Genomic DNA, 25,007 nt, shown 5'->3' with positions numbered 1-25,007 from the left:
AAGTGGGGTGAAGCTCAGGGGAAATTCAGCCAGTGCAGGCAAAAAAAAAAACAAAAAAACACAAACAACAAAAAACTGAGGGTCATGGTGAGGTCGTCAGTTTTTCCTCAAAGTGAACAGCGTGAGATTTAAGTGAGACACAGTCAGAGGGAAAACAATAGCGAATAAAGTTTCTCTCAGAGACGCTCGGTGACTCAGCAGTATAACAGCCACAGTGTCACCGAGGATGTCGCCCCCCCCCCGTCTCTGTTTACGAGTCCTCATTATTGCCTTCATCTCCTGTTTTCGTTACCTCTGCTTCCAGGAGCAGGTACTCGGATCTGTGCTGCTGCTGCTGCTGCCATCCAGCTGTGCAGAATGAGAGCCCATTCAAACCGCCTCTCTCCCAGACGAAGGATCATTATTTGAGAAACAGATGAGGAGAAAATTATACAGTGACAATCTGCTGATGAATATTGAGCCACAGGAGGGAAACGTCTCTCTGACCCGTCAGGATTACATTCTCCCCTGCTGTTGCCTAATCAACTCTGTGATATCACCGCCTGCATCTGAGCCTTGTTCCCGTTTGAGGAGGCCTGTTATCTCTTTACAGTACGTCTGATAAAAGTAGAGGAATATGCCTTGAAGGGCAACACGCTCTTCTAAATCATGTTCCTATGAATTAATTAACCAAAGGGTAATTGTCTCCCAGACCTCAAATTTGGCCATCTGAATTAACCTTAAATTGTTTTAATGGGATGGATGTTACGCTAAAGCATGTCCAGCCCTTGGCAACGGGAATATATGAGAGAGAGATGAGAATTAGATGAGGAAAGGGATGGAAGATTAAATTAGAGCCAAAAATTTAGTTAGTATAAAAATATGTGGATACACTATGTTAATTGGCTCATGGCCACGCCCACCAGCAAACATCTGGTACAGGATGTTTTCAACACTGACAGGAGCTCTGGTGAAAGTTGGTCAGGAATCAATAGGTGTCATTATTTCAGTTTTATTTAAAAGCTGAGGGCTTTTTTTTTTTTTAGGACCCATCATTTACTATGTAATGTGATCTTGCAGTTTCAGTATGTGGACATAAAATCAGTTGACGAGCATTTGCTTGGTCCTTGTCGCGGCAGCCTGTGTCTCTCTCTCTCTCTCTCTCTCTCTCTCACTATCTCTATCACATTAAAGGCTAAAAAATTGCCCAAAAAAAACCTTCCAAAAAAAGAAATAGCTCATTATTTTCAAGGAAAATCTTTAAAAACAAACAAAAGCAACTACAAAAACCTCTCTTCGAACTGGGCCTTCATTTTGATCAACTACACACAAGTGTCTGTATCTTGCACAGTTGTGATGTTATCATGGTGACAAGCTCTGTCCACAGACACAGAAACACCCGCCACATTACTGCCTCTGTGATATTTTCCACTGCAGCGGATGTCTCCAGGACCACACACACACACACACACACACACACACACACACACACACACACACACACACACACACACACAGAGAAAACAATACTGTCCCACTGTCACAGCTGTAACAAGCAGTAGACCCTGTCATCACAGAGGCATGCAGGATGTTTGTTTGTCCTCTCATGAGTGAAAACCTCCACTGCTAATATCTCCTGGTAAATACTGACAATATGCAGATGCTGACCAGAATGAAAAGCAACAGCTGGAGGATCATTCCCCTGAATGGAAAAGCGGTCCCACACTTATGGAGCTCACTGTTTAAACAGCATAAAATGCAGGTTTGATTCTAGAGACAACTGATATGAGATCAGTTATGTCCACAGATTATATAAAGCAAAGTCAAAATGGATGCTTTCCTGCGTGCCTCAGCTTCCTTCAGGTTTGTGTGCCAGAGCACGGAGCTGAGGTGAGTACCACCTCTGCCCAAATTTGCATTTGAATGGCGGATCCCTTATATGGTCATAGAGGGGAGCCGGAACTGCAGGAGCTTCCTATTTTTTTTTCCCTCCCTTCACAACCATGTCCATATTTAGTATACGGAAGAGAGATGATGTCGTTTTCAGCCGTACTGACATCATCATCACCATTTTTGGGCTGCACACCGAGCGTCGTACTCCATCTCTCCTCCTCCTCCTCCGTCGGAGCGGCTCCGATCGAGGCATTTCGTTTCATCTATTTTTAGAAGTGTGTGCAGAGTCGGCGTGTTCTCCCAGGGCTGCCTGAGCTCCCACATCAATGTGGGGGCGTTCGCAGACACACAGAGAGCGGTAGTGAGCGAGGAGGAGGAGGAGGAGGAGAGGGCGAGTGGGATGACACTCCACTCTGCAGTCATGGAGCATCTCGTCCCTCTACACGAGGAGCGATGCTGCAGAGCGCTTGTTCAGTTTCTGACAGCATCATGTAAATTACGAATAAGTGAATGAAACACAGCGAGGCATCATTTCCTCTTCCTGTGGCAGGCTCTCGGGGCCGTGTGGTATCAGCTGTGCTAAGTGATAAACAACACCGCTCTCCAAAAATGAGCATCCCCATGAGGAGATGCGAGTCAGTTTATTTTGGGCTACAAACGCGGATAATAATCATGTAATGTTTTTTAATTACTCACTTTGAGCTGGCATGTGAGGGTGTGTGCTTGTGCAATGAGTATGTGTATCTGACAATGTCTGTGTGTGTGTGTGTGTGTGTGTGTGTGTGTGTGTGTGTGTGTGTGTGTGTGTGTGTGTGTGTGCAGCTTAAATCTACCATTAAACTGTTCCCCTACCTCTGCTGCTGTTTCTAAAGTTACACCCTGAACTGCCAAAGTGTTCCGGTGAAAATTACAAGCTATAATCACACACACACACACACACACACAAGATGCCAGTGCAGCAATGAACATCTGTGCTCTTCTGCAGTTCGCCTCATTCGTATAACTGGAGTTAAAACACTAGAGATGGGTCCACCATGAATCAGGTCTGAATTAGAACCAGAATGTCAGACAGGTGAGAATTTGTTCTGATATATGCAGCTATACATGACCATCTCTCCACGCTTCACCCAACATGTGAGGCCTCGTCTGTACAATACAATAGACAGGTGTTTTTAACGTCCCCAGTCATGGTTAAAATGGCACTTTAATCAATTAGAGCTACAACATTAAACTCAAGACATTATTCAACTTGTTCATGGCAAGATGAATATTTAAATGCCTTTCTTTTGCCTTTTAAACGAGAGTCATAGTGTAACAGCAGCGAAAGCAAATAACACTAAACTCACCCAGACGGACATTTTTAACCCAGGAGGCTGCAGCAGGTCGACGCACGTGTTTGCAGGTTTCACTCAGGAACAGATGCCCAACCTATTCCCACAACTATGTTCACTATGTTCAATTATACTTCAGGGAAAACTGGTTGCAGTTGCAAACTCCTGACTCAGTCCGATTAAAGAGTATCAGTGTGTTTCAGTCCAACTTTAACATCCAGTCTTCTATAAACAAAGGTCTTATGGTGACGCACCTTATTAAGAAATCTATAACTGATTAAACTTGCGTGTTACTTGTTTCCTATAGTGCCGTGTCCTTTTAGTCTGGGTTATTATCAGCGATGCTAATGTGTGAGCTAACGCGTCAACACTCCAGTGGTTCTCCAGCCTGCGTGATGTTATTCGCTTTCTCCATCAACTTCAATTTCTCAAACCCAACTCTCCGTCTTCTCCTCATTTCGCTCCGTCACGTGCGGCTCCACATCCTCTGTTCATGTGCTAATGCCATTAGCCGCTGTTCATCTTAATGCGCTGATTAATTACATTGTTTCAGTGACTGCAGTCTGGAGGTGGCAGAGCCTTTCTGCCAGACTTCCCTCAGAGTTCAAGCGGTTTAAAGTCCAGCGCCCGTTAATTCCGCTCCGTCGCGCCCAGACATTTTCCTCCTCAACAAAACCCAATTATACAACCGACAACAAGTTGGCTGATTTTTCAAACCTGCCTTCAGTCCTCATCAATTATGAAGTGCAAAGGTAAAGCCCTGGGTGAGTGATTACCCCTGACACACACACACACACACCCTTATCTGTGACTCTGTGGTTACAGTTAGAGACGCGTGCCTGCTGAGCAAATGTACAGCCGCACACACACACTTGTGCGCACGTATACACACACACACACACACCACCAAACACACAATCCTTGTTATCTGCTAATTAATAAGCTAGCACGCTTGGGAGTTTTTTTCAATTTACACCACAACAATGGCGCTCAGCGTTTCCTCTGACCTCCTCTGCACCAAAATACACAGACAAATACAGACTTTTAACAAACCACCACCTCTCATTGTTAAACAGTAACACACAGAGAGAGGCTCATCACTTTATGGCGGATCAATCATCTCTCATCAGCCCTCCCTACCTATCAATGTATTTTTAACTATGAGACTTTCCCAGACATTTAATTAGATTATTTTCATATTTTCTATTCATCTTTATTATTTGCCTTTCAAAATTATATTAGGAAACAAAGTCTGCTGAAGAGATGCATGTGCATTTGTATTGTATCATAAGTTAAATTTTGAATGTGTCATAGCTCCCCACAATTGCCTAACCCTGCCCACAAATACTCCATCCGAGAGAAACACTGTGATCCCTGGATTATTATATACATTTTAAATATAAAAATATATATAAACTAAATATTTATAAATATAAACAGTCCCACAGACTGACAACACGTCCAACCTGACTGTGTAAGAATCCTCCTTAAACTACATTTTTTCCCATCTTTTTGCATTGGCCAGGTAATTTGCATTTTCTCTGGTAGTGAACCGAGGCCCGCGAGGCTCAACACAAGTAATGGAATATGCTAAAGCATCTGCAAAGCTACGAGCATTGTCGGAGCGATCGCCCCCCCCCTTCAGTCTGCACAGACCACAGCTGCTCTGAGCCCCGCTGATATGTGGAGACAGCATCAATCCATCCTGCACAGCCTAGTCTGTCATTGCACTGGAGGCGGAGGGAGGTTCTGCTGAGTCGAAGGGCTGCTGAGTCATGGTTAGGCTGCCAGGAAAAGAAATCGGAAAAAAAAAAACACAACAGGCGACCCCCGACACGCACGCAGACAAAAGACTGCAGACGCAAAGTCATGCAGGACAGATAATATGACATGAGAGGCACAAGAGCAGCTGATGGAAATGGGGATGTGTAGACGGGTGATGGGAGATTGCACACACTCAAAATGTTTGGTATGCAAGTACATAATGCACTTTACATACAGGTTAAGTTAATTAAATCAATTCATGTAGAGTTAATGTCTCATGAGGAAAAAAAAAATGCAGAAAAATCAAAGCGCTCCGAAACAGAAAACAAAAGGACTATTTACTTTTTAACATCCAAATTTTCAGGCAAAAACAACAGCTTTGGTTTACAAAAGGTTTTCACTTTATACTTTCACATGGTTTTTAATAATTGAAGGTTTAAGATGAATCATAGGCTTGTACATTCATTAAATCTGCAGGATTATAGCAGGAAGTAGATGAACCTCTCCGCCTTAAAGGTCCGTGCTCTTATAAGTGTTTGGAACGAGAATCACTGTGGAGTTGAAGCCGAATGGAGGGACAGTAATGAGCTTTTCAATATTCAGAATCGGAGCGGGCGCACAAGCTCAGTGGGGTATTTACTCAAAGAGATGCAGGGAGGGGGGGGGAGAAAAAAAAAATTAAATGATGAAGCTCCAAGAGAAGTGCGAGGGAGCACCAGAAAAGGTCTCCCCATGAATAATGAATGCAGCTTTTATATCCTCCTCACTCGCCTCCGATATCACCGCTTTAGCCTCCCTCTCTCTCTCTCTCCCCCTCTCTCTCCCCCCTCCTCTGCTGTTTCAGTGCACGCCTGCTATCTACAGGAATGAAGAGGCTGCAGTGATCCGGGACTAACGCAGACCCCCTCACCCTTCCCCGGCATGCGACCGGGGGTCTACAACTATGACACAACTTTGCACAGAGCGCGACAGTGACACACAGGCCCGTCTCACTTCGTACAGATGTTCCTACCTGTGCATCTGCCAGAAATGGGCCATCAATTCTCACCTATGCAAGTTAGCACTAAAAAAAAAAAGGTAAGTCTATGATGAGCAGAACCAGAGCTGATCCAACTGAAACCAGACGACACGCTGTGTGAGAGCTGGGGGCGAGGCGGGAAAACTGTTCCTCACATCCTGCTGGAAGCAGCATTCAAATGAGAAGACTTTTCATTACCACTGTAAATATACTGAGGATTTACTACGAATGGAGAGCAAATCCACCTTGCCATGTGTGCTATTGTGCATATCAAATGCCAGACAAATTTGTGAATTTATTATTTGCTCACAGTGGTGCAGTATAAAAACAACTGGAGAGCCTTTATCTTTCCTGAATGTGAGGGAAAAAAGAAATTAACGGAATGGGCGCGCTGTGACAAACACGCAGATTTAATTCTTCCCAAATCACAATGTGTGACAATATGAATTGGGGATGATAATACATCAAATAAGCTGTGAAGTGCATTAAAAGGCAGACTAATCCTCTGGTTAAGATTTACACACAGTCCTTAAGCACTTTATTACTGGGGTTGTGTGTGTGTGTGTGTGTGTGTGTGTGTGTGTGTGTGTGTGTGTGTGTCCGGTTTCAGGTTGGTCATCAGCTGCTTCTGCTCTACAGCACGAGCCACCCCCATCCACCATTTGCTTGTGCCAACCCCCCTTCACCCCACCAGGGGCGCTACAGCCACTACGTGGACTCACCAAGATCCTTAGAGCCTTGACTTTCGCTGGCCATCTCGCCCATCCGCACCAGAGCGTCGAAGTAGCCCTTTGCAGCATATGTGACACCTGGAAACATGGAAGCATTGGGCATCAGATCAAGGGTGCAGAGTTGAAATGATGTCTTCTTCAGCTCTGCAACCCTCCCCGACAGCCACCACCCCCCCCCACCCCCCAAGAGAGGTAAGGTTGGGCATAGGAAATAAAGAGCAACAGGCGGAAATGAAAACCAGGCAGGAAAAGAAAAAGCTCTATGGAGGCAACTACAGGAAACAGAGAAAGCTATAGCGACTGATCTCAAGCACTGAGTTAAAAGGAAAGTCTTTCCTCTGCACAAATGACATGGAGTAAACCTTTTTTACAAGGATTAGTTTACTCAAATTACATAATACCCATAAAAAGGTATCTAGCCATGCAAACAGTTTTAAGTTTCAATCTGTCTCTGGAACTTCTGCTGAAGTGCCACCACTCTCTAAGTGGGCGTTCATAGACTGAGTACAGCTCTGCTCTACAACAAGTCAAGAGGCAATCAAATACAAACCCCCGAAGGCCGGAGTGAGTAAAAGTTTACCGGACTATAAAACCGCATTGTACAACTCTCGGAAGTTATCACGGCACCAGTTGATGCATCTTCCATTGTGGCAATCGCAATGTAAACTGAGGAAATTCCACCAGGAATTTCAACCCAAATGTATCCGATTGGCCGACGCGGCGCCTCGCCGGGTGATGTCGCCCTGCACCGTCTGCGTTTTTTTTTTAAATGCAGGCTATGTGAACATGGCACCAAACGATCGCCGGTAATACAGTAACGTCTCATCAGTTTCAGTAGAAGAAATTTTACAGTTAATCTGATGTAAATCATGTCAATACTTCAAGCTTGTGAAGCCTCAGTGTTCGGACCAGTTAAAAGTGAAGAACTGCAGATAGCAGTCCCAGTACTGAATCCACATCCTTTTGTATGATAAGATTAGATAAAATGCTATCAACCCAAACCGAATCAACTGCAGATGAATCAAGTTTAACTTTTGCTACTTAAAGCATATAAAAACTAGATAAAACTAAAGCTATTCACATGGCCAGATACCACAGTGGGTATGTATTTAGATCTGAATCTGATGAATCCTTAACAACACCATGTTAACAACTCACTACTTTAAAAGTATTCTGACAAAAAAAAAACTTTCCGCAGCAATGATGTCGAAGCATTCTGCAAATCAAACACTGCGTGTCAGCCATTATTCTCTGCCGGCAGTGTCACACAAGCCAGGGCCGCCGGCTGAGACGTAGCGGTGACTGCGGCCTTAACAACAGGAACAAGATGGCCTCAAGCAGCAGCATAGGTGAATTAAAGCAGGTCAGGGACTGACGGCCATGATGACAGAGGACACATGTCCGGTCAGGAGATACATATGGATGAGGGCTGCGTTTATTACAGGGCTGTCATGTTGATGGGAGCTTGTGCATTAAACTGCCAGAGAACGCTCATGCAGAAAAACCCAGGAGAGGGGAAAATGACAAAGTATTTATATCTCATGGAAAACAATGGTAATCTATTCTGAGTTCAAGTTCACGCAGAGTTGTTTTCATGACACGGCTGAGTGAAGTCCGCAGAGACACTGAGCCAAGCCCACCACCATGCCACTTATTGCTCTGAAAATGAAGCCGGCGTCCGGCCGCTCGCTCTGTAAACACTTAAAAATTTCATTTCTTCAATAAGATAGAAGTTATCAGATGGCCTTCTGAAATAACTCGGTCCTACTGTCACTTCTTTATCAAAACCATGAAAGCCAGTAAATCTGTTACACAGCGGTGCAACCATCCTCGGTGAGCTACGACAGATAGACGAGCCGAGACCCCCCTCTCCGGCTTTCCTCAAGCCTAGCTCCGGTTAAGCCTCGGTGGGATATGAGAGTGTGAGAGAGCAAGAGGATGGAGGTGAGGCTAAGACGCCCGAGTGAGCACGGCTAATTTAATCGATGTCCGGAGAAATCTCAGCCGGGAGGAGAGCAGGGGCCGGGTGAGGCGGGATTAGCTCGAGGAGACGCTTTGCTTGTCTGTCAGCTGAAAAGTGACAGAAGTGGGGAGGTAAGGGAAGAAAGGAAGAAAGGAGGAGGAGGAGGGTTTGCCTGTAAAGAGGATTAGAACAGTGATATAAAGCCGATACAGATTGCAGAGTGTCAGCGCAAATAAAACACAAACAAGACAGACGTCTAAATCAGCTGGGATCGGTGATATGATCCCCATCACCTCTTACGTTCCCTCCTTCTAGGTTCGAACTGGGACAGGGACTTTATTTCAAAGTGGAGTTGGCATATACGTCACACTGCGTCAAATCTTTAATCAAAAGTTTTAGGGAAAAAAAAACCCCGCTGATAATTAATTAATCATGTAAATGATTTATAAAGCAAAATGTTCTGGTTCCAGCTTCTGTGAGGATTTGTTGCTTTTTGCCTTTTTACACCACTGATCATTTAATAATCGGCTCTGTGTTGAACTTTACAGACAAGACCAGAAAGAGTTTGGACTTTAAATTTGAACTAGTTGAAGAAATATTTGGCAGGTTATCAGATAATAAATATAAATCATCAGTTGTACCCGTGATTTAAATTCACTCGAAACAACAGTTGTATGTAATGTAGATCTCTCTCTCGGTCAAATATAACCCAGTTTTAACCCAGACTAGACGTCGTCTGACCTTCAAACTACCAAATCACTTTCCTTTAGCACATGTCGCCTCCCCCAGGTGCATTATTCTCCAGCCTCACAGCTCCTGTCTGCTACGCTGCTGCTCTAAACCTCAATTAAGATTTGAATAAAGACAGAATCTGGGCTCAGCACCACATCCCAAACCACACTGCCCACACCCAGCCCTGCCCAGTCCATACCAGTCCATACCAGACCAGACCAGGTAATTTTTAGACTTGAACAAACATAGCAGACAAAACCAGCTTCTTGCCTCCTTCACATCTCTCTTCAAAGTCCCCAGGGATGCAAACCTGCCGCCACAGTCCCACTTAACAAAACCAGAGGCTCCGCTGGCGTTTTTCCCAGTCACAATAGATGCACACTGGGTGCCCAGCCCTGCTCTGCACCGCTCTACTCTAAATCCTGCCTCTGTGCCGCTGCCTGGCATTGATGAAGTGTAATCCCCACTCAGGGAGTCGCAGGGCTATTTTTAGCCTTATCTATCAGACTGGAGTGAGGCCTTCTTTATTGGTCTTGCAGGCTGCGGAGTCTTCCCTGCATTTCCCCCCCCATCCAAGCACACAGGCGAGAACCCTGCTCACCACTGTGCACACAGCATACCAAGCATCACCGGCTGCACCATCGCTGGAAATATGATCTGATCCCGATAACTTCCTCGCTACAGAGAGACATGTAAGAACGGAGAGCGAAAAAGGTTTTTCTTATCAATAAATGAGCCGAACACGCTCGGAGCCGTGTCTTATCTAAAGACATGTGCCGAGAGCGTCTCCGGCCTAATATGGAAGCAAGGAATATCTTAAATCGATGCCGACTGGATGACTCCAATCAAAGTCCATGAAACACTAAAAAGCTGCAGGACATTCTTTAGGTGATGAAAGAGAAATCTGTCAGATTTATGTATCTGTGTTTCTGAATCTTTTCCTTTAACTCTTCCACTTTTTTTTTTTTTTTTTTTTCATTTCTTACCCAGGCTTGTCCTGGATACCAGTGCCGTCCGTTCTCTTTTCCTCTGCCCCACGGGGAGCACCGTTATTCTCGCGACTCCTCCTGTTCCACTTCCCATTGGCTTATGCTCCACTTAGCTCCCCCCCAAGACATTTCCAATGCTTTTGTCTTTAACCTTGAGCAAATGCTGCATGTACACCTCGATCTTTCTCTCTCACACGCACACGCACGCACGCGCGCGCACACACACACACACACACACACACACACACACGCAAACATCTGTGCAAGCCACATAAAGCGATGAGAAAAAGGACGTACACTAAAGGTGGACATCTAAGAGTGATGAGCTGGTGCCAGGGGGCAGGGAGGAAGACATGTGGAAATGGACATCGTCACAGAGGAGCAATCAGAGGACATCAACCCAAGAGTTTTATCTCTGCAAAAACTTTTAACAAAAGAGATCTCCGGTAAATTTTTGGACACAAAACACTTGACGACGGTCTCTGCCTGGGGGCATTACTGCCGTCACGTTTGCAACAGAGCGGCAAACTAGCCTCTGTAAAGGGGGGGGACTGAGGCTTGATGTAGACGCCGACGACACCAGAAACTACTGAATGTCTGCGTCGTCTTCGCACCTCATCTCTACTCCAGATAAATCAATAGGATACAGAGGCATCCCCCAAGTGTCGGGTCATCTGGCCCTCCGCCTGGACTACTGGACGGACAGGAGGAAAGGAGGAAAGGACGAAGACAGACAGAAAAACAAGAAGTGGTTGGTGTACTCACTGGTGAGCGCCTTCTCGTAGCTTTTCCCCATGGCTATGAAGTTCCGCAAGCAGGGGTTGAACTGCTCCATGATGGACTGGAAATGGAAAAAAAACAAACAAAAAAAATAAAAAAAACGGCACGTCTGGTTAGTCAAGAAGCAGGAACAGATACCGTCACAACCTCTCATATAAGCTACAACGACAGAGCACCACCCTTTACTAGGGCATGAACACACACACACACACACACACACACACACACACACAGTCATACACATAGCAGTCAGCTGAGCCAACAAGGAGGACGAGGAGTGCAGCAGAGATTCGTTTCAAGCTCACGGCGAAGACTGGAGGGATGAGATGGAGGGGAAAAAAAGAAAGAGAAAGAGAGAGAGCACAAGTCACCAAGGGGGGGCTGTGTGTGTATATGTTGTAATGTGTGTGTGTGTGTGTGTGTGTGTGTGTGTGTGTGTGTTTGTTAGATGAACTGGTTCCTCTCACCTCCCCTGCTGCCTCTATTAAAATAAAACCAGGTTTTGGCTGCTGACTCCTTCAGCTCAGCAGCAGACCTGGACCCATCACCGTTTCCCTCCATCCCTCTAACATTCACTGAACTCTGGCACACTGCTCCTGCTAATTGCTTTTTTTTTTTTTTTCCTTTCTTAAAAAAAAAAGAAAAAAAAAAAAAAAAGGTTCAGTTCACCCAAATTACAAATCAAACCTTTTCTCACTTATCTCTGGTGGAATCCAGCAATAGCATCACCAAATCTCAGAGACAGGTAACTCAAATTCTGACAAATAAACATCAAAAATAAGATAAGTGAGTCCCTGTTGAACTCAACTTCGCACCATGGTGACACTGCGGTCAGGTAAGGAAACACATCTAAATGTCATAAACACACAGATCTGAAGTGTTATCTGAATTCAAATTCTCCATCCTTCATGACAGATGGCCGTGGATCAGTCCGTCAGTCGGCACACAGGTTGAGTCAGATCGTATCCACATCCGGAACACACAACAAGCAGGAGGACTCGTTAATGACTGAAGGAAAAAGGGAAGGAGAAAAGTATAATGACTTTTACTGTCTCTGTAAGTCTCTGCAGTGACTCAGCCTCCCACTCAGTCCAAGCTGCCCTTTCACTTCAGCTGTAGCTCCGGCAAAACCCAGCAATTTAAAAATCAGCAATTCTCTCTCTGTCTTTCTTTTCCCCCTCCGAAGTTCTTTAATATGACAGAGAGGCAGAGAGAACGTGAAAGGAGCAAAAAGGGGACGAGCGGGAGAAAGGGAGGAGGAATCCGAGACGTAGAGAGGGATGAGGGATTTAACAACAACTAGTCAGCCTTTGAATAACGAGGACCTGGTCAAAACTGCTTGGAAAGCAAAATTTTGTGCTACAGTCAGTCCATTCAGACGGCATCAGTGATCGAGGGCGACGGAAACCCACCCCCCCCACCCCCAAAACTTCTTACGTCAAGTTCAACTTTGCTGAGCAGCAAGCTGTGCTGACCTTTGAGGGAACACAGAGCCAACAAGTCCAACACCGTAGGAAGCTCTTGTAGCTTATTAGCTGTGCTGCACCATCCACTTGTACTTAACTTAGTGTGGGAGTACAGAAGGAAGAACACAAGGGGACAGAGCGAGCGGAAGAACGAGCATAAGGCAGAGGGAGAGGAGGTTACATCCGGGGGTGGCAGACATCTTTTCGTGGCTGCTCGCTACGAGGGATGCCTGCTAATGACTGCCGGCTGATGCGCAGTCACCTTGGTACAAACACACACACACACACACACACACACACACACGCACACACGCACTTCACCATGACTCCAAAACATGGGGAGTACGAAGTAGGACAGGACGACACAGGGGTGCAAGAAAAATAGGCTGAGTGCCCAGCGAAGGAAGAGCGAACGACTTCAAGGTGCAAATCAGGTGAAGAAGATTAGGAAGTGAGGCAGAGTGGGACATGGATGGAAACTGATAATAAATACATCAGAGGTGCAGGAGGATTTTGATCTGTGAAGTTGATTTAAGGTAATTTCTGGATGGAAAAGTAGTTGAGCCTCTGATCAAAAGCCCCGCCCCCCCCCTGCTGTGGATTCAGGGGCAGATATTTCTGACACTGCTGCACTGCCATAAAGACTGATGTCATAATTAGCAAACACACACACACACACACACACACACACACACACACACACACACACACACGCACGAAAAAGAGGTTAGTGGTGTTTCTTTGTGCATTTGTGGGGACAAACAAACAAACCTATTTATACCCCGATCCCCCCGTTGCCCCTCTCTCCCATCTCTGGGTGTATTTTCTGTTATGTAAGGCGTCGGCTGCTGAACAAACCGAGACGGTGGAGCCGCTCCAGCAGCAGTAATCATCGCCATGGCTGCACCGCCGCTTGGCAGGAAGAAAAAGGGGGACGATCAACAAAAGAATAAAAATAGAAGATGGGATGCGGCCCGGTTTTCTCATGTCTAAATAAACAGACACATGAAGGGAGCGCTCTGTGACTTGGGCGTGTGTGTTTTATGTGTGCATGAGTGTGTACATGTGTTTCTGAGTGCCTTTCATGCCAGTTAGGTGTGTTATGTAATCACTGTCAGACAGGTCCGACCTCATGTATCGCATTCCTCCACTGAGTGTTGTTGAAAATACTTTCAGTGTGTTTCAGATGCAGTAACTGACATGTGGGTGCGCACACACACAGATTCACACTGATGCACAAGTCAGAGGAATTGTATACAACCAGGACTAAAAGATACGCAAAAAAAAAAAATCATATTGCAAATATTTGACAGATATTGTGATACGAGTCAGGAGTTCAGTTCGAACGATCATTTTTGCATTTTCATCTTCGTTGAAAGAAATCTGGAGAATAAGTTTAGCAGGCAGGAGTATCAGGGCTTCATTTATAGTCTGTCGTGACTTTTTACCTCAATCAAAATTATTGCAGACCAAGATTTGGAAATTGCACTTGGCCATATTGCGATTTTGATAATATTTCGACTAATAGTCCAGCCCTATTTACAACAAATTAAAAAGGAGTTTGGTGAGAAACGTAGATATCAACTCTTTACTGTTTTCAACGCGGGTATGACATTTTTTATTTTTTTTCCCCTCTACGAGATACTTTTTTATTCGACGCAATAGCCCAACCTCTTCAAATGATTGTGACTAATAATAATAAATGTATCTATAATAGCACTTTTCATAACAAAGTTAAGCGCTTCACACACAGTCAAATATTACCAAAGGCTAAGGTGACTAGCAGGCCTCCTTCTGCAGATCTCAATTCATGGCTGGGCACATTCTATGTCCATAAATCTGAGATGTAATTGGGGGCGGGGCCATTTAAAGCCATAAAAGTAATGATGTGATAACCATGGCTATGGAAAACACTTGACCGGCCACACAATAAAAATCATATAACAGGACTTTGCAAAGGAGAAATGTTAAATTCTTTGCCTCCGCCATTTCCTTTATTTTCATTTGTCTAATTATTATGTAGCCTCATACATATTTACATTTATTTAAAAGCGGAGTAAGCTAAAGCAGTTAGCCTGTTTTTTAAACTTTGTTCATTTGTAACTGGGAGTTGTCCAACTCTGCCCTTCACACACACCAACCATGTTACAGCTGTGTATAATGACTCCTCTGATCAACACTGAAACCAGCTGCACCTGTCAATCACCATCAGCACATGCTGACGTTGAGCTAATTCATGAGTTTTCCCGTCGTCACGATGTGCTCATACGGTTTAGGGGATAATTTAATAGGATCATTAACTTGGCCGGTCCTGGCTTAATCCACACTCAATCAGCTGAGCTTGTTCCTTCAGCTGCGGGGACTGAGGCTGATTAGCATTCCCCTGAATGAAAGACTATATTTGACGGAGTGCATGGGAAATGAGAGGGATTACCGAGCAAACGCTGCTTTGTCTCATTCTGCCCGTGTGCTTTCGGTCATGTGTTTTAATTGACTCACTAATCACCCCTCGCCAATTAAATGTCAAAACTCCATTACAATACACAGCTTGTCTTATCACGTTGCAGCGTCGGGGGTGAAACACTCTCAGGAACGCGCTTCATCTCTGACAAAACACCTCTGAATGTTATCTGGACACCAAATAGCAGCACAACAACAAGCAGTGCGTTATCCTCCGCTGTGGTGAAACAGTCGTCCAGATACAGAGAGTGATAAAGATTTCAGTTTACTGATCTCAGTCTGATTCCATCCACAGATGATGAGACACTGTTTTTAAATCAATCCATTATGCAGCAGCTTCAGTTTCGCTGAGGCAGCACTTTTTAAATGTCCTGGCTCTGAGTCAGGAGCAGGCTAAATGCCACGCTGGAGCTAATCACTGAACACTTTGAAATCTGCCATGAAGCACATCGCTGATCCCTCCGGGAAGAGAGGAGTATTATACAAATAACTTTGAGTTAAGACCAAAGTGGAATTAACCTTTTGAGGGGAAATACAGTTTAAATATATCTACGTTTTTACTATATTCCCATTTCCCCATCCCATTATTATTATTATCAAAAATAGTGGTAAAATAATTTGTCAGTTGATTGAATTGATTAATTAACAGATAATTAATCAAGTCATTTATTGAGCAAAAACGGTTTAAGTTTTTCAAATGTTTGCCGTTCAAGGAGTCACCTTGAGCTCCGACAGTTGTGATGGGTTTCTTTCACAAATTAGAGCAACAATTAATGGATTAATCGACAAAAAAAAAAAAAAAAGATGGATAAATTAATAGACAAAATAATAATCACTAGTTTTGGCCCAAAAATCAAACCTGAGCAGCAAGCCTGAAACACGAGGCCAGTCTTACTGCAGCCTTGCAGGTAAGGTGAGGGCTCGGAAGCACATGGGCATCCACTTGCCATCTCACGCGCACACATGCACGCACATACACACACACGCAACTTTAGAGGAGTACAATCCATCTCACCCTGACATGCTGCTGGTCCGGCCGGTGTCTGAAATATTTATCCTCACATGGAAAAAGAAAACAAGCTCCTCCATGTCTCACCAAAGGCTGGTTTGGCTGGTCGGTGAGGCAGATGTTCATCCTGGAAGCGTGAGTGTGACAAACTCTGTATGTGTGTGTGTGTGTGTGTGTGTGTGTGTGTGTGTGTGTGTGTGTGTGTGTGTGTGTCTGTGTGTATAAGCATAACTCTGGAATAGAATTCTGTTTGTGTCAGTTTAATGCTCATGTGTGCCCCTCTCTCTGTGTGTAGTTGTTGTTCACGGCGCACTGTGCTGGCAGCCACAACTGGCTGCCATGTAGCATCAGTTTCTGCAGGGGAGGAGGAGGATTTGGGCCTGTGATTGTTTTTTTGGGGGGTTTATTCCACTGCGGAGGCAGTTTGTGAGCAACACTTGACAGTCTGTTTGTAAAAAAAAAAAAAAAAAAAAAAAAAAAAAAAAAAAAAAGGCATTTTATCTGTTCTGTCCTCTGAGGTTTGAGCCACGCCAACAGGCCGTCATACCTCAACAACAATCAGTCTATCATATGGTTATTAAGCATTGGCAAAGCAACCGTATGACCATTCCAGAAATGTACAAGCATTTTGGGGTCTGGCAGCTTTATGGCCAAGCTGTGGTTATAGTTAGGCAAATAAAACTACTTGGCAACAGTTGCACATGAACTGCAGGCTCCTGCGTCATAGTACACCCAATAACCCCCCCCCCCAAAAAAATGTTTTCTTTTTAAAAACGTCATGTTACTTCCGCCTTTGTTTCTAACAGATAACAACAACTAATCCCCACCACAAAAGATCACTTGTCAGGGGCGTCTATTTCCAGGTGAGCGTGTGTTACAACCTCCATGCAATGACATCGTATCATAGCTGCGAACAGTACATGCTGATTGGACGTTTCACCTGCGCGCTCACCAGCCAAGATTCCTCCACTTTGAGCTTCACGATGGGATGAACTATTTAAAGTAATACATCTCAAAGACCAGATGAAGTCACGAGACATCAGCCGTTACATCAAAGTCACGTTTCAAGTCATGTGTGACCTCATGGGTCATCTTACAAATTATATTGTTTCAGTTTTTTCAACCTCAATCTCCAAATTCAACTTGAATTATTAAGTGTTGAATTGATATTTATTAACTAGTGCTGCGAGTTCTTGTTTTCACGTCACTCTCAGAGCTCAACGCATTAAGTTTTACATCACGCTCTGCCATGCATGGTCATGAAAGACGGCGCATGCGTGTTTTATTTGCCATCGTGGTCATAACAGATGGCTAACGTGAGGAGAGGGAGACCGAATCTGTAGCAGCTAGCCCTCAGCGCCAAGGTTAATAGATCCATCAGAGCAACATGACAGCGAATGGACACCGAGTCCCATGACAGATGAGTGATGTGGAGCAGAGCCAGAGGTTATACAAGCTATTAATAATACAACGAGAGGAGGCACAAAAAAATAGTACAAACTGACATTTCTTTGTAGTGTTTATGACAAGCTGAAATGTAGGAGGACATACTTAATAATAAAAATTGAAAAACATTGTGTGTAAACACTCACAGCTAGGTAGCACTCAAATCAATTCAAATCACTAAAACCACAATGGAAAGAGACTACATTAACAGTCCTGGGCACAGAATTTAATGTGTTCAAGTATCTACAGTTAAAATACCCAGTGTGAAGAACACAAACCCTGTCAGTGTTAAATGGGAGATAAATATTAGCTTGTAATCTGGGAGATTTGATCAGTCAAGGAAGGAAACAGTGAAGGAAAGATGGTAGGACAGAATTAAAGAAGGAAGGTGTGACGAAAGTCAGACAAAACAGAAATAGAAACGATGGTGATTAACATGTAACATCAGTTACTTCCCACGCAGGTAAGCACACCGACAGCTAAACACTAAAAAGAACAAAAATGTAAAAAAAACAAACAGCATTAAGAACACTGTGACCTAGCTGCCATGATGGTGAACGGAAGGCAGCCTCTGTGTGTGTGTGTGTGTGTGTGTGTGTGTGTGTGTGTCAGTTGGCGGCAGGAGACGGCAGAGTGCGTGGGGTGAGTCAGAGCCTGCATAAACAGCAGCAGGTTCATATCATGTTGGGGCGTAAATTACTGTAAAGCCGAGCCAGCCATGTGGCACCATTAGGACCTGCTGCGCCGCACACTGCCAAACACATTAACCAGCAAGAAGAGACCTGGCAGTCCCAGCCAGGGAAGGAGGGACATCGACAGACCAGGTGGAGACAAGGCGGAGATAGACTCAAATGTAAAAATATCTTATTGGAAGCAGCTGGCCTCTGGCAATGGATTCATATTTCTATTAAGAGTTTACAATGGCCACTGATCGGCTGGTTGGGACACCTCAAACTCAGTGTGTAAAGGTACGTTAGACGGCAGGTACCAGGAAGTGCTGATTTGTCAAAAGACAAAATAACATAATGGCCACTCGTAGATGTGAGAAAGTGAATAACTTTGATCTCAGGACAACGCCGCATGTAAAAGGCCTGGACGGTAAGTGAACACAACACCTTGTAATGAGCGAGTTCCATGGAGGAGAAACGGGCGGATGTGAAGACCTGAGACAATCATAACGGACAGACGACCGGGTCGGAGAGTAAGAAGACGTCTAAAAGAAAAAACAGTCATTTTTCAAAATCAAATTTAGTTCAGTTTTAACCCGGACATCTAATTCTCTTTTGGTGAGCAAGTAACTTAATCAATTGTTACCGGGTAACCAAGGCTACATACTACGAAAATAACTGAACTGTGGGTAAAACTGACTACAGACGCATGAAAAGATTCGTTATGTCTTCATCAACGCTAATTTTCATTCTTCTTCTCCTGCATACTACTTGACTCCACCCACGGTCTATAAGCATCTCATTTTGACCTTTTCAAAATCACGCCGTCCTAAGATCCCAGGAACTGAACTCAGAGACCACAAGTTCCTCCAACATTCAGACTGATTCAGAAGATTAAAAACAGAAAAGGGTTTTCTTTAGCTACAGCCTCATTTTTTTTTAATACAGCAAGACAACACAGTACTGTGCAATACAATATTTAAAAGAAAATGTGAATTAATGGAAAAGCTAAGATGTCTGTCTCCAACATAGCAAGGATCTGCTGTTTTTTTGATGGTGCGTTTGGCCGAAATGAAATGGGCTTTTAACAACTTTAGTCCCTTTAGTAGAATAATAGGTTTGCGTTTCCTCCCTGTGTGCACCGGCAGTGTTTGTGCCAACATGGTTTTTTTTTTTTACCATCTTTATGATGTTGCCAGCAGCAAATTGCTATTGTCCAAAGGCAATGGTTGTAATTTTGCTTTTTAATGGATTTAGAGTTTAATTCTAGTCTCACTGCTGCAGGACTAAAGTTAATCTCTTCTGTGGTCAAGACGAGATTCCATCATGTGATATTAAAAAGATCTGATGAATGGGTCTGAGCCTGCATGCTGTTCCTCTTTCTGTCCACACTGAACTGAGCTCTTCATCTTTACTTCTCCGTCACGTGACTCAAACTAAGGCCACTTCCTCCTCTCAAAACAAAAACATTTGATACTCGAATCGAAACAGGGAATTACATCATGTGCAGTTCAACCATTCACATATAAACACTTACTAGAGAATCTCTGTAATCACCAGAGTCAACAGACTCAGTGTGATAAGTAAAGTTCACCCTTCGCTCTCCTGCTGTTTAGAAATGTGTGAACTCTGGTTGGGATGTGAAGGTTAGATTATACACACAGACACACACGAGAAAGGTCACTTACACTAGGTGGTCGCCCTGGAAACGGGGAGGGCTTGTGCATTACTGGGGTGTGTCTGGCTACCACTCACCAAGTGAAGGTGACCCCTTGTCATCAAGTTTTACTCTGTGTGTGTGTGTCTGTGTGTGTGTGTGTGTGCTTCTCTCTATGACATCCCCTCTCCATAACCTCCACCACACCCCCCATTTCTCACCGTGTGTAAGTGTCAGCTGTTGTATAAACACTCATCACTCACATGCTGATATACTGCACAGCAACAGAAGCAATTTGCCTTCAACGCATGACGCTGTCAATCAAACAGCACAAGTAATGTCCGGATCAAACGCAAATTCTCTGTAATTAACAACGTAAATGTTCAAATACTATATACACTTTGAAAGTGAGTGCGTCATTTCCAGTGTACATCTTGTTCAGTTGTAGTTGAGCTCAGTTCAGTTATCTGGTTAAAGCCACATTCCACACGTCCCACTGTTTTTGTTCTAATGTGTGTTTTATCAAAACTTCTGCTGATAACCAGCGAGGTGTTTTCTTTCTCATGACCTCTGGTGAAAACTTTCCAAAACAGGGCGCATGGATCAGAATGGAGGCTGCCGATGGCTTCACCTTATGTGCGTTCGTCTTTCCTTCATGAATGTATGAATATATCCTTATATAACATGCTCTATTTAAAGCTAAAAAAATAAAATCCTTTTGAACTGTTGCAATCTAATTGAGCCAGCGAGGCAGAGTGAAACCACAAGTTCAAATGTGCAATAAAGAAATTCTTTTGTTTCTCTCACTGTGGTGTTAAGCTGAGGTTACATGTGTCGGAGTCAGATTCAGCTGTGTGTTTCACCTCACTTGCTCATTCACAGCTTATTACTGAAAGCAGATTGTTGTTGCCGATGCCTGCAGGCAGCCCTGCAGCACAGCGTGGGTACAGAGGAACCTACAAACATCTCTTCCCGAGGTGTATTCAAACAATCCAAACTGGGAAGAACACAGCCTACTTCGGATGCATACTCAATATTTTTTATTTTATACCGATATGTAGTGTAGTAGTGTAGAATGGAGGGAAAGCTTGGCTGAAAAACTACCATTTATTGCAACAAGGAGCTAAGCTATGTTTTTGTATGTATATTAAGTAAACAGCAACTGAAAAAGCTACAGATTTCAATTAAAGCTGGCAGAGCGTCAGGCCACGGGCCAAGAGACAAGTTATTAGTTTTTGGTGCAGTTCCATGGATCTCGTTAAGTATTTTTTAACGAGGCAATATATTATAACATTTCTGCGGCTCTACATTTCATCAAACTAAGGTGTTTTATTTGTCAGTTACGTCCCATTTGGATTATACTGTATTCATCTAAAATTCATACTTAAAGTTGTTAAACTGTTTATATTGCAATCTTTTAAGTGTAAACTGAACCGAGGTGTATGTACGGTATGGATCCTCTATTTCACATCTGTATCCGTCTAATGGATGAGACTACGTGCATCCCTACATGTATGCTGAACACAAGTATGAAAACACACCAACCTGACAGCCACAGGTGGCTGCTGGACACCTCGTCCCATTAATATTCTGTTGTAAAACCCTTCAATGGGCTGCTTAAGTCACAACTGAAGTCCTCCCACGCTAAAATGGGAAAACATTATCTTTGTGCAGCTGGTTTTGTGGACGTTGTAATGTTGAAACAGGAAATGAATAAACCCAACCTGCTGCTATAAATTCGGAAGCGCACTTTTGTCTAAAAAAAAAAAAAAATCATTGTTTTCAGGGCGAGCTGATAGCCGAGTGGCTAGGACGCAAATGATCTGAGCGGCGAATCCCCAGTTGGACTAATGGCATAAAATGGCCAAAACTTTAAAAAAGTTTGCTTTCCCTTAATTGGTGCTAAAGAAACATATATAGATTGACATGTCTACATACTTTTGGCCGAAGAGTGTAAATAAAAAAAACGCTCTCCAGTCAGGCTACAGCTGAACTGGCAAACCCTTTTCTAGTTTTGGATTCTTTCTCATTATGTTTGCATTTGACCTGTGCAGCAGATTTCTGATCTCTCGGATACTGTTGCATATTTCCAATACTGATTAATATAAATATAGCTTTTTAGATCCACAGGGGACATATGTTCTGTAAGATCATAACCCAAAATTCTACATTTTACAACCCCAACCATCACATATATGCACCCAAACATATACAGAACGTGTGCAGATGCATTGTCCATAAGAGGCGGAGATGGGGAACATTGTTGCTAATGTGAAAAAAGCCATTAGAAGATCCCCCACTGCAGCAGATACTGTATGTGGGAGTGATAAGCTGATGTATATACATTATGTTCATTGATGTTTTGCCGCTGTCCCTCATTATTCTGTTTCCCAGGAAATGGACATTATTTGCTTCTGCTCAGTCAGTGTGACAATCACCGCGCTAAAGCTGCACTGCTTCACCACCCTCAGGAGATGGAAATCCAGTGCTGTGTGCGCGCGCTTGTAAGTGTGTGTGTGCGCGTGTGTGTGTGTGTGTGTGTGTGTGTGTGTGTGTGTGAGAACTCAGCCAATTTCCCTTTCAGATGAGCTCTTATCTGCGTGCAGGCAAGCGGAGGCAGAGTCAGCGCCCCCTATTCCACAGATGCAGCTTTAGAAGGAGTGGGATGGAGGGGGGCACTTCCGGCATCATATATGGAAGTGCTGGAATTCCCCCCCGTGACAAGGGCAACCCATCTTTATTCAACTCACGTTCGGCTCCGACCACAGGAAAGCTGATGGGCGAGGTGGGGGGGGGGGGGATCTCCACCGTCACCATGTGAGCGAAGGTGATGATGATGATCACCATCGCCTCAGAGTGACGCATCTGAATCGGTCTGCACAAATCGTTTTTTTTTCATTTTACACTGGAACACGTGAATGAACATGCATGTCTTCATCTGAACATATCACTGACCCGGCCTGGATTTTACCAGTAGAAATGACAGAGCAAGATTCATTTTGGCGCAGTTGCTATGCACAGACACAATATGAATGCGCATCTGCACGTGTGATGCCAGGATTGAGTGAGTGTGTGTGTTTGTGTGAGAGAGAGAGAGAGAGAGAGAGAGTGAGATAATGGTTGTGTTAATGGTTGCCTTAAATCCCCTGAACACACCTCATCATGCCTCCTTTTCCCCTTCAGACCTCAGATTCCAGCTTAAATGTCACTCACTGGAGCTGCATCCACACCCACACACACACACACACACACATGCTTTCTGTTGCCTCTCAGGCCTTTTCCCTCTTAATTTCAGTCTAATTAGAGTCAGAAAAGGAACAGTGGAGCCACACTCTTGTCCCCTCACTCCACTTCCATTTTATTCTGTTCTATCCTCTGTCTGCGTCTTCTCCGTCTCCATCTCAGTAACTTTCCTTTCATCCTCTGCCAACCTCCCGCTCCCTGCCAGCCTCCACTTCTCCTGCCCAATCTCCCTCCAGCTCCAGTTAGATAACTTAGCGATGTGCTAAGGGCTGCTGACGTACTGCACACACGCGGCAGATGCCAACATCCTGTATGACACCAACGAAACCTGTGTCATAAACACAGCAGTTGGTGAAATCTAAATAACAAAGAATAGCTCCATGTACTCTGTACGTTCAATGAACTCCCGCCCTCTGGATGTTGATTTAGGGCCCAGTCCGTGCTTGGAGGCTCACAAACAAACGTCCAACTCATATGTAACGAGTGATGTAAAGCTATAAAGAGAATACTATGAGAAATGATTCACCACCATATTTGTAAGAATTATGCAGCACGGAGTCCTAAACCTTGGACCTGTAGAGCTCTAACAATCTTTCAACTATTACACCAAAGGAATGTCTTGGTACATTTTGTTCTTCGTTAGGTAAATTACACTATTACCACAAATAACTGGCCAAATGTACACAATAATATGAATCTTTGCTACTAGAATATTTAAAACATGTGGCCTACACAGCTGCAGCAGTGGCTGTGAGGTACAGGAAGAAACTTTACTATCAGTACCAGAAGCTGCAGTGTCCGTCCTTGAAAAAATGACACCACCCATTTCTCTACTCACACAACCCTGCATTGACAAACAGACAGGTAAGTGCTCCTGACTTAGTATAAGGATTATCTGTGGCAACTGAGACTGAACAGAGTAAACCAAGTAGAAATCATTCCCCGCAAAACAGCGCGATTAAACTTTGCCTGATGAAAATTGGAAGCACATTCTTTGTTAAGACGGAACCAAAATACATTTGTTTGGACCAGATGGATGGATCCAGCATGTTTGGTGTTGACCTGGACCAGCACAATGACTGCACAGCGCCGACCGTGAATCACGGAGGTGTCAGTGTCCTGATATGGGGCTGAATGAGTGCAAAAAGGTGTAGAGGAGATGACATTTATAGATGGCACTATGACTGCAAGTTTTAACACCCAACTCTTAAGTTGTTAGGCCTGGCATCTGGACATCTGTTTTAATTAACAGAGGTCGCTGGTGAGCTTTCTAACCATTATATATATATATATATATATATATATAGTGTCCAACTGAGCTGCCCCCAAATCCATGATGCTTAGGGTTATGGGGTTGCTGAAATGCATGCTAGGAAATCCCTTACTGAAGTAGAGGTAAATGAGATATGCTTAAAGACAGTGTGAAAACCAAAAAAATAGCTACCTAACAGCACGTCATCAGAAAATAGTTCCTAAATGCATGAATAGAGCATCGGGGTTCTGTTCTGTGATACTGTTAGCTTCTGCAGTTATCGCTAACCTGTTAGCAAACAACTGCCTAACGCGATATCATCACTGCACAGGAGTTGTGTCTGTATCCACCTGATGAATTTAAGTCCAACATTCAGCCTCCTCTTATCTCCGATTTGGACTAATTTCGCTCATTAGCTGCTAAATGTTCCCCTTTCTTGGTTAGCAACTTAATTCACTGCCGCTTCACGCAGATGTGGCATACGACGGTCGCCTACAGTTGTCTATTAGATTAATCAGAGCCATTACGCTCTACCAGCTTCTATGTGCAGCTGTAAAACTAAAACATTGAAACGCTGAGCAGAGCTGCTCATTTTCAGAGGGATCAACACACCGCAAGAGATTTAA

At 44.0% G+C, this 25,007-nt stretch overlaps 1 protein-coding gene across 7 annotated transcripts in view; it reads right to left on the bottom strand.

The window, feature by feature from the left end:
- baiap2b (BAR/IMD domain containing adaptor protein 2b) overlaps window positions 1–25,007 on the bottom strand; it is an 81,301-nt gene that overhangs the window by 49,568 nt on the left and 6,726 nt on the right. For 6 of the 7 annotated variants that reach the window (XR_015437986.1, XM_023418949.2, XM_087177300.1 and 3 more), the window contains exons 2-3: window positions 11,166–11,241; window positions 6,708–6,794 (exon numbers count right to left, since the gene is read on the bottom strand). Coding sequence is in view for 6 of the 7 variants with exons in the window: in XM_023418949.2 (XP_023274717.1) it covers window positions 6,708–6,794; window positions 11,166–11,241 (163 nt within the window). In the remaining variant the exon portion in view is untranslated. The remainder of the gene's footprint in view (window positions 1–6,707; window positions 6,795–11,165; window positions 11,242–25,007) is intronic. The other variant, XM_087177297.1, reaches the window with a different exon arrangement.

This window comes from Seriola lalandi, unplaced genomic scaffold (genome assembly GCF_002814215.2).
Source record: "Seriola lalandi dorsalis isolate HSWRI2012SDOR001 ecotype SW California unplaced genomic scaffold, Sedor1 jcf7180002054585, whole genome shotgun sequence".
In the NCBI taxonomy this organism is placed as follows: Eukaryota; Metazoa; Chordata; class Actinopteri; order Carangiformes; family Carangidae; genus Seriola; species Seriola lalandi.
Note: the sequence above shows the minus strand (reverse complement) of the source record. Positions and strands in the feature narration are given on the sequence as shown.